This window comes from Phodopus roborovskii, unplaced genomic scaffold (assembly GCF_943737965.1).
Source record: "Phodopus roborovskii unplaced genomic scaffold, PHOROB, whole genome shotgun sequence".
NCBI classification, from domain to species: Eukaryota; Metazoa; Chordata; class Mammalia; order Rodentia; family Cricetidae; genus Phodopus; species Phodopus roborovskii.
This window is the reverse complement of record NW_026126056.1, coordinates 130,094-140,350: the sequence shown is the minus strand read 5'-3', so window position 1 is coordinate 140,350 and position 10,257 is coordinate 130,094. Positions and strand designations below refer to the sequence as shown.

General features: G+C 41.0%; 1 protein-coding gene across 1 annotated transcript; it reads right to left on the bottom strand.

Annotated features, from left to right (window-relative positions):
• Window positions 1-4,025: 4,025 nt before the first annotated feature.
• Nr0b1 (nuclear receptor subfamily 0 group B member 1) lies at window positions 4,026-8,168 on the bottom strand. The gene is made up of 2 exons (XM_051179369.1): window positions 6,895-8,168; window positions 4,026-4,626 (listed from the first exon to the last, which is right to left on the bottom strand). Exons 1-2 carry the CDS (start codon window positions 8,072-8,074, stop codon window positions 4,382-4,384), a joined length of 1,425 nt encoding a protein of 474 aa, XP_051035326.1. The 5' UTR covers window positions 8,075-8,168; the 3' UTR covers window positions 4,026-4,381.
• Window positions 8,169-10,257: the final 2,089 nt, after the last annotated feature.

Here is a 10,257-nt window from a genome sequence, read left to right as displayed (position 1 = left end):
CACATACGCTTTTTTCATTTGTTGTCCTTTTTGACTCCACTTCCCCACTCTCATGTTTTCTCCAACCCCTGCTTCTGGTTCACTTTCTCCCTCTAGTCTAGTAGCTCTCATTCTGCTTTTGAAGATGAAAACAATCATGTTATTTTAAAAAAAATATGTATAAGTGTTTGAGTTTGTATGTAGTATGTGCAGGTCTGGGGACAGGTGTCCAAGGAGGTCAAGGAATAGAATCCCCTGGATCTAGAGATACAAATGGATTTAAGAACCTGATGTGGGCACTGAACTCCAATCCTCTGGAAGAACAGCAAATGCTCTTTACTGATGAGACATTTCTTTAACCTGTCTACTCTCTTTTCTTGTCACATATCTTCTGTAAAGAGGAAATGGAAGGATGGATATGGGGGGAGAGGGGAGGTGGTGGAGGATGAGAGGAACGGAAAAGGGGAAAGTGTGGTTGGGATGTACTGTATGAGAGAAAAAAATCTATTTTTAATTCAAATCATGTAAACTTTATAGCTCCTACATCATGACTTCAACTCTCAATTAGAGTCTTATTTTTTCTGTGACTCAGAAGGAATTTGCAATCAAATCTTGTTCTAACATCTAGTTACTAATGTGCTTTAATTAACGTTGTTTTGCTAAATACTGAATCTTTGACCCACATACAGCTGTAATGAAGGTTTTTTCCTTTCTCTCCCTGGCATATGTAACAGCCAGACAGGACAAAACATGATACAAGATAAGGCAGAAGTTCAAAATGTGGTGGAGTGGATATGGTCAGAAGTCTTTGATGTCTCATTTTAATTAGATTTATGAACTATCATAACAATCATAACCCTGAACTATCATACTGAGAAAAAATACCTATTAATTTTCATAGGCTCTAAATCAATAATCAGTGTACTTCCTCACCAAGAAGATGGGTAAATAGAAATCAGAGATTGAGTAAAATAAAGTGGGAAATTAATATTTATTTTAATTATCCTTCAAATGAACTATGGTTTCTATCCTTCAATTTAAAATGTAGGTAATATAACAGCAGTCCTGGCAGAGAGTACCATAGAAGGTCTAAGTATGCACGATCTTCGCAACATCTGGAAACTTCTAATTTGGGTGTCCTCTTCTCCTTTCTTACCTCATAAAAGTGATTCACTGTGTCTAGACTACACACAGGTGGTTTGGACTGAACACCTGCTTGTTTTCTGTCTATCTGGAACTTTGATACATGATAGCGAGTCCCAATGTGGTCAGCCTCAGTAGACACCCCTAGATTCAGAATCTCTAATTATTTCACTGGACAAAGTAATCACTTACAGGTTGATGCATTTTTTGTTGCCAAGGGAAGAGTTCATTCTGTTTTACCCAGAATGGGCAGGAAAGTAAAGCAGGATGCCTGCACATGAACTCTGTGCATTCAGCCTCTATCTCCCTGATAGGAGTCTGCAACATATTGTACATCTCTGTAATAAATTTTAGATCTGAATATGAACACATGTGGAATGCCAAAAAAGCATCCTGATGTGAAGGTAACTGTGGGGATAACCATGCAATGATGGCATTTCAAAGAATGACACTGTTTCTTTAAATGCAGGTTCTGTGTCATTTGCTGAAACCCTGGGATGTGAGTAGTAGTGTGGGACAGCAGCAGAACTATTGCCTGAGGCCATAGTTACAGTTTATTTATGAAATTAGAAAAAAAAATCCATGACCCAGAGAGTTAGTACTCTTCCTTTAGTATGTAAATGATTTAGTACATGAAGTGTTAACTCCCCCTAAAGTAAGGGGAAGAGTAAGAGCATACAATCTGGATGATGACTTAATTCTGTGCACAAAGAAAGAAAGGTTATAGAAAACCTATTCTAGGCACTTATTCAGGCTTTCTGCTGCTGTCTGCTGCTGGGGTTCCCCACCCCTCCTTTCCATTGCAGCTTGGCTTTATCACTGTGACTGAATGCCATAAATGACAAATGGACTACTAGTGACTTGAGTCGACTTGTAATTATTCAAGAAAGGGAATTTTTCACTCACAGCTTTGTATTTCTGACTATTACATCTGAATGTTTGATATATAATGGCATATTCTTATAATTTTGTACAACTCACAAGTCCATTTCAAATAAAGAAAACCACATAGAAAAAAGTTATCAGAAAAGTATGACTAATAGTAAAAGTGAAACATACTTTTTATTATTTCATCATGACAGTGTTATCCTTTAATATCTAGTATTCAACATTTAAGTATTAAGTGGTGATAAGTCATACCTTGGAGGAGCACAGAGCCAAGTCTATTGGAATACCTCATACATGATGATTTCATGTATCTGATTGCCACCAAATCCTCTTCATGCGGAAGTCTTGGAATTTAGGAAGTTCATATACAGAGAAATATCTAAGTATTCAATACCTTCATCAATTTTTAGTAGCCTTTGAAAAGGACAAAGGCAAAAAATAAGTAACTTCTAATAGCCACCGTCTTTGCATTGCTCAAATAAGAATGTTCTGCCTTTAAAAATTCCACTATTGCCAGGTGGTGGTGGTGCATGCCTTTAATCACAGCACTTGGGAGGAAGAGGCAGGTAGATCTCTTTGAGTTTGAGGCTACAGAATAAGTTCCAGGATAGGGTTCAAAGCTACACAGAGAAACCTCTGGAAACAGTTTTTAAAAAAATTCCACTTATTCATATGCTGATTAAGTTCACTTAGCATTTTCAAAGCTTATTTATGTAGTGTAAATGAAAGATTCTCCCCCACCTTGATCTCATTAATTTTGGGGAATTATACCTTATTCTGTAGCCCACCCTGACCTGGAACTCCCTACGTAGTCCAGATTGGCCTCAAATTTGCCATTTCTCTCAGCCTCTCAAGATTTAGGATTACAAGTACAAGTCACCTTTCCCAGGATAGATTCTCCTTTCTTATAACACCAAGTAATATAATAGCTTATACCATGTGTTCCCACACTGTATCCACTCATCATTAGACACAGTTTCCTTGCTTTGTGCCACAGGTAGCCAGGCTTTATTATTATGCTTGGCATTTTATATATTGAATGCACTCTAAAACTGGAACTAACATTCAGGTGGAGGGACATTATTAAAGCTTAGAAGTACTTGGGACCTAACTGACTCTGAACCAGCACCTGGGGAGAATGCTTGAGACCATACTAGGCCTTCTGAATGTGGGTGATGGTTGTGTGGCTTGGTCTGTCTGTTTGTGGGACCTCTGGCAGTGACACCAGGACCTATCCCTGGTTCATGAACTAAAGTGACTTTTTGAAGCCCATTCCCTATGGTAGGATGTCATGCTAAGCCTTGATGCAACTTGATGTGCCAGGCTTTGTTGATTACCCTTTTCGTCTGCCAAAAGGAAATTTACCATGCTGTCTTTTCAAGCTGTGAGCATATGAACTCTTGGGGACAGTAAATTTTACTTGTGGTCCCTAATCATCCTGTCATTCTCTCAGCCTTGGAAGGTGCCCGGGTCAACTAAAATTTACTGGCCACAGATGAGAGGGATCAGGTGAAAAAAAAAAGATTAAGAAATAAGAAGCCACTACTGGTCACCTTAGAATTTTAAATTTGAATTGATAAGATTTACTTCAATTGATAGGCCTGGGTCTCCTGAAGGGTGTGGCATCCATGTTACAGGTTGATTTCACACCACTGTGTAGTTCTATTGCTTAAAGTCATTCTGACAGTGGGTCAAAGGGCTAGAATACACACACAAAAAAAGAGTGAACACAGTTAACTTGATTGCTGTTTGTGGGCCTCCTTAAAAGGTAGACTCTTAACTGACAACTGAGAACATTGATTTAGGAAACATGCTCACTCTTTTCCAACTCATTAGAGTGACTTGGTACCTAAATAATTTTTTTTTTGCAGAGTGATTCACATTGAACACTTTCTATATATTTGTAATTTTACTGTGTTCTAGTTAGAGGAAGCCTATATAACTAACCTCAGTTACGTTAGGTAGGTTAAAAACAATTGAAGATGTAAACCCCAAGAAAACTCTCTCCAGTCAACTTAATTGTTAATGCCTTAAATTTTATTAAAACTTAATATTATAAATTTTATTTGCAGAGTCAATGGAAAGAGAAGTTACATTTGTGAAATTAGCTTGTTATCATAGTACCCCTATCTTAAAGATATATGGAGATATGTTATTTGTTAGCAAATGTTTTCCTTTATAAGGAACCAGTATGAAGCAGAGAAATTTTTAAATTGTCTGTAACTAAAGTATATCTTCAATTGAATACAAATATACTATGCATGTAAAAATACAAGAAAGTTTGCTTTCACAATATTTAGCACTCTTCTGCCTATAGCTAACATTTTCCCCTTCTTCTACGGTAAAATGCACTTGAATAGCCCACATTCCTTCACAACTTTGCACAGAGCATTTCGAGCATCATATCATCCATGCTGACTGCACCAATGATGGGTCTGAAAAAGAGTTCAGTGATGACATCAGTATTGATGAATCTCAGCAGGAAAAGGGCACTATTCAGTTCAGCGGATCTGATCTGGTACTCTCTCTGCATTACCCTGATGTGCTCAGTGAGGATCTGCTGAGTTCTCCACTGAAGGCCCTGGATGTATTTCACACACTGCAGGCCAGGCAGGTCTGGAAGTAGAAAAAAATCACTTTATTTTAAACAGCTCACCACAGAGATCTTTATATTCTTAGACCACATTAAGATTTTGTTCCTTCCCAATTCAAAAGTGCTCAAGCTTTTTGGTTAAGAGGGTTTTCTGGGGGCAAGAAAAACATGCTTAAAACAGTTCTAAGTTTTCATAAGTGACACTTCTCAGAATGAAAGATCATTCACTCATTTCTATTGGATATTCAGTAGCACACACATTTGGAAAATACTCGTGGTGAGCCAACAAAAGCACATTTAGAATAGAATTGAATGTATCACATTTCCAGTTCATGTTCTGTGAAAAGATAAAGATCTGATTAATAAAATAATTTGCCATTCTTTGAAACAGTTATACTGTCTAGTTATTAGATTGTAAACTTCACAGCCATAAACTGTAACTCATCTGTTATTCACATTATTGCAGTCAAAGCTGATATTACTCTAGAGGACATAATGAATTAAATGCTAAGGATTAATATTTTTACTCATTGGAAAAATGTTTTAAAAATAAGAGTCTAATGAATGTTCCAAGGGGTTCTTTTGGAGAACAATACTGGCAGAAGTCTTTTTTTAAGCATCTTGGTGACATTAAAAGGTTAAAAGATAAACATAAAAACATCATAGATTGTAAGATGATTCAAAAGCAACTTTGAAACAGATTTGGTTTAAATGATGATATAATTTCCATTCCCTTTTCTACAGAATTCAACAGATGATTATTTTAAAAGCATCATGCTTTAAAAACAAAACAATAATCTGGATAAAAAAGAAGTATTTCTATTATAGGCAAATACCAAAGCATAAAAAGCAACACAATAAAGAAACAATTCACATCTAGATTATAATTCTGACTAGAACAGCCCATGTAGTAACATCCTCCATTCTATTTCTATCCTGATACTCAAGCTTTAATCTCTATTTGATTGGGTGTACATCCCACTGAGAAAGTTTCTCTAGGTCTACATAGATTTGTGGTTTGCTAAAGCTTCACACCACAGCTCCTGGCTCTCTCCTTAAAGTAACTACTTTTTTTCTTTGTATTAAAATCCCTTTTAGCATATAAAATAAGTGGTTTCTTTATGGCCTTGTCATTCATATTGTTTTGTTTAGTCCTCCTTTCCAACTCCTCACATCTTCCAGCCCCACTTTGGTACTTGTACCTTTCCACCCACACAAAACTTCCTTTCAATGTGAAACAGGAAAAAGGCAGATGGTCTCCACAGTTTACATATCTCTTTATCCTTTACTTATCTCCTTATGTTAAAACCCATTTACGTGTTTTTATCTAATATAAACCTCTGTGTATCTTTGTTTTATATATAAACATAAAGACAAAGGTGTGCAGAAAGGTAATCAGGAAAAAGAGGCCACACATTTCACAAATGTTACATTGTACACAAATGGGATTGCATTATTATTTAAAAACACAACTTGGGATAAACTCCTATTGAGAGACGACCCAAAAATAGGCAAAAATGAGGGAGGAAAGTGGGAGAGAGGTGGGGAGAGGGAGGGGAGAAAGAAGGAGAAAGAGAGGGAAAAGGAGAAAGGGAGGGAATGAGAAAGTGTGTGTGTGTGTGTGTGTGTGTGTGTGTGTGTGTGTGTAGGGAAAGGATGTGAAACAGGGTCAAGGTAAGTTGGAAACTACTGGAAATACTGACTTCTGAAAGCTGGGACCTTGGTTTCCCCTTTGAATCTCAATAGTGCAGGAATAACATTTGGCTGAAAGAATGAGAAAACTGTCAGATGTCAAGAATCACCTGAGGCACTTGTATTTGCAGACTGGCAGAATCTGGGCTGGTTTGAACTAGGAACTCCAGAGGGGAGAAGCATATCTCCCAGGACACAACACAAGCTCTTAAAGGGAAATTTGGAAATCAGGAACTTATGAAGAACTTTCGTGAAAGAGCAAAAACTTTAAAAAAAAAAAAACAGTTATGCTACTGGACTTCAGCGACAGCTAGAGAGGGAAGAGAGAGCCATGTCTCAGGAAGGCAGAAACTTCTGTAGTAGCAGATAATAAAGATAGAGTGCCAAGTAAAATGCTTCCTTCTCACCCACCCCATCCAGTACCAAGTTTCTGTCAGAAGGTTACCCACTTGGCGGGGAATTCGGGACTTTGTCCATCAGCTTTGCAAAGTCTGTCACGAGGCTTCACGTGGGCTCCAACACCCTTACAGCCACTGAAAACTCCTAAGTGCCTGTTTTTGCTGACCTAGAGAGTCAGTGCAAAAGGCTGTCATGCTTACCTGGGTTAAAGAGCACAGCCCCCTTCAGGTAGGCATACTCCTTGGTATCGATGTTCAGACTCCAGCACTTGATAAAGAAGCTCTTTATGGCTTGGACCGCAGCGGCTGAGGGCTGGTGTCCAGCCTCCGCGGAGGACACCATCTGTGGCTGCTCTGTGGTCTGGGGATCTGCGGGCTCAGCACCCTCGGTCTCCTGCCGCCTGCTGGTGAGCGTCTTCTGTAGCACGGTAGGCTCGGAGATCTCCATCATCTCGAAGTGCAGGTGATCTTGGGCCAGCTCAAGCATAAGTAGGGGTGCCCAACAGCTCCGCACCAGCACCAGCTGCTGATCCAGGGGCAGGATCTGGAAACAGGGCAAGTACTTGACAAAGCGCAGCGTCTTCAGCAGGCCAGCTGATGCTGCCTCACACACCACCTGTGGATTCTTGAGTGCCAATGGACGGTGCACGTTAGAAGAGGCGTCCCACCAGGGGGCCCTCGGCTGCTCTTCTGGAGCCGCAGGCTTTTGATCTGCACTGCTGGGTGTGCCGGAGGCGACACTGCTCTGTTGGGGCTGCTCTTCACCGCACAGGTAGCTGCGGTACAGGAATGCCATGGCCTGTGCGCTCTGCAGCCCCTCTGGGCCATCCACACTCTCTGTACAGTAAGACAGCTGCCACCACTCGGCTCCACGACGTGCCTCGGGCGCTTCCGGAGCCACGTGCGTCTGCTTGGCGCTAGTGAGCAAGCTGTACAAGATGCTACCCTGCTTCGGGTGCTCTTCTCCACAGAAGCAACAGCGGTACAGGAGCGAGGGGGCCCGCCCGGCTGGCAGCCCCTCTCTACCCACCAGGGGTTCTGCACTGCCACAGGCGCAGCCCCAGCACGGGGCTCCGAATCGCACTGTGGGCGCCTCAGTCACTGTGCTTGACTGTTTAGCGCTAGTGAGCATAGAGTAGAGGATGCTGCCCTGACGCGGGTGGTTCTCCCCGCAAAAGCAGCAGCGGTACAGGAGGGACATGGTTTCCCCTCCGGGCAGTCCCTCCCGGCCCATGACAGACTGACCACCGCAGGCGCAACCCCAGCACTGAGCCCCCAAGCGCACCTTGGGGTCTTCCGGAGCAGCGGCGTGCTTCTGCTTCGCACTCATCAGTAGATTGTAGAGGATGCTGCCCTGCCACGGGTGGTCCTCACCCGCCATGGCCCGAGGCTCCTGCAGCCGGTTCTGCCCAGTGGCCGCCGCCTGGGACTTATTTATACTGAGCGCGCACGCAAGCGCGTCCGCCTCCTCCGCCAGGACAAGGGCGCAGAGGGGGACGCGCCTTTGCACTTGAATATGTGTGCTCATGACCTCGGAAGTTCAAAGGGGCAAAGACTCCCTTAGAAGCTGGAAATCCGAGGGGAACTTTTTAGTGCTGGAGCTTGTTGACCCTCTTCTTTTCTCATTTTATCCCTCCTTCCCCTACCTGGGAAAGAAGAGAATAGCAAACCTGGGGGAGCGAGTTAGGGCTCTGTTCCAACTCTTGCCATTAGACTCCAAAGTCCAATTTATTCCCTTTATTGAAAGAAGACGCTCTTAAACGAGAAAATAGTCCATTTCTGTGGCATCTTTATAAACTTTTATGGAATGATCACTATTTGTATAGCCTGCATTTTGTATAATGTTTTGGAGAGTGGGCTGTCATTTTAAGACCTTGAAAAGTGTAAACCTAGACCAGTAGTAGTTTCAGCGTTGTACCGGGAGGCCTTCTCTTCAGCCACAGCCAAACTACCGAATGTGAGTTTCAATGAAATCCATCCCCAGGCTATACATGTGCATTGTAAATTTGAAAATCATTGGTGGAACCAGGCGATGATGCTCAGTTTAATTCAATCACCCATTGTACAAGTCCTAGATGCTTGAATCAAGGAGCGGGGTTGGGGGTGGGGTGCAAACGTTATGTACTTGTAACTGAACCTGGGAACACAATAATCACCAGATTGTTACTGTGAGAACTTCTCATTCTTTTGTAGAAAAGAAAGCTGATAACTGTCCCTGTTCCCAACTATCCTAAGATACTAATGACAAATAGAAGAATCAGAAAGGCTGAATACTGGTATTTGTCAAGGAGCCTCCTTCCTTCAGTCTCACACAGACATGAGAAAAGGGGGCTCTCTCTAGTCAACTGAGTGATTTATATCTAATTTGGTAATTCTTATACCTATTAGCTCCCTCACATTAAGAGTGTAAACCTTTGACCTTACTGGACAGGAAAGGGGATTACAGAGCACCAATTGGTATGGGACCTCTCTCTTCCATTCTCCTCTTTGTCTTGTGTCCTCTCCACACCCAGTTTTCATTTATATGGGGCCACTTAAATGTAAAGAAATTGAACACACCCTCAAATTTCCCTTTTTCGTTCTGACAATTTCATACATGTACAGAATTTACTGTGACCATATTCATCCCTATTGTCATCTCTTAGTTAGTCACCTTCCCCCACTCATTTCATTCTCCCATTCTTCATCCCAACTAGTGTCCATCCCTCCTATTCCTTGTTTTATTATTTATTTATTTATTCATTTTTGTTTAATGCAGATCTTGTATGGGTAGCTATAGCTTCTATGTGGTCAAAAGTGCAGAGGTTATGTGATGTTCAGAAAAAAGAGATAAAATTCTTTTCTTACAGTCTTTATGCCATATATTATATAATGCATCCTATGTCTTGGAGGCATGATATAGATATCCCATTTAGGACACAGCACTCAACAGTTCATTTGGGTTTTGCCTGTGATAGGCCATGTGGCACAGAGGCTTAATTACTTGCCCTGGCACCTGATGAACTCCATTTAAATCCTGGTTCTTTTATTTTGTAGTTCCACGGCCTTGAGGAACATATTATTGCTATAAAATTACCACAAATGTGTGGTCTACAGCAATACAAAAAGCACAAATTTGTTACATGACAGTTTGAGAAGCCAGAAACACGAAGACAGTTTTAGTAGACTAAATTACAGCACTATTCATTTCTGGTAGTTCTAAGGAAGAATCTATTTCCTTGCCTCCTTAAGCTTGTAGAAACTACATGCATTCCTTGGTTGTTGGACACATGAGTCCCACTTCTGTCCCCATCCCCTCCTCTGACTTTTTATAAAGTTTGTGATTATGTTAAATCCACCTAGATAGTTCAGAAGGGTATTGGCATCTCAAAATCCCAAAACCCAATTACATTTGCAAAACTACTTTTGTGCCATAAATAAATTCACACCTTCTTATGACTAGGACCTGCACATCTGTGGACACATTATTCAACCTACCATAGGAAAATTCCTTAATGTATCAATTCTTAAGCTTCTTTACATGTAAAAAGCAGACAGTGGTATCTGGGATATAGTTCTTATATA

Coding starts and splice junctions, on each gene's coding strand:
- Nr0b1 (XM_051179369.1), bottom strand. CDS start 8,074: ATGGCGGGTGAGGACCACCCGTGGCAGGGCAGCATCCTCTACAATCTA. Junction 4,627..6,894: donor GGCTGTGCTCTTTAACCCAG/GTAAGCATGACA, acceptor TTCTACTTCCAG/ACCTGCCTGGCCTGCAGTGT.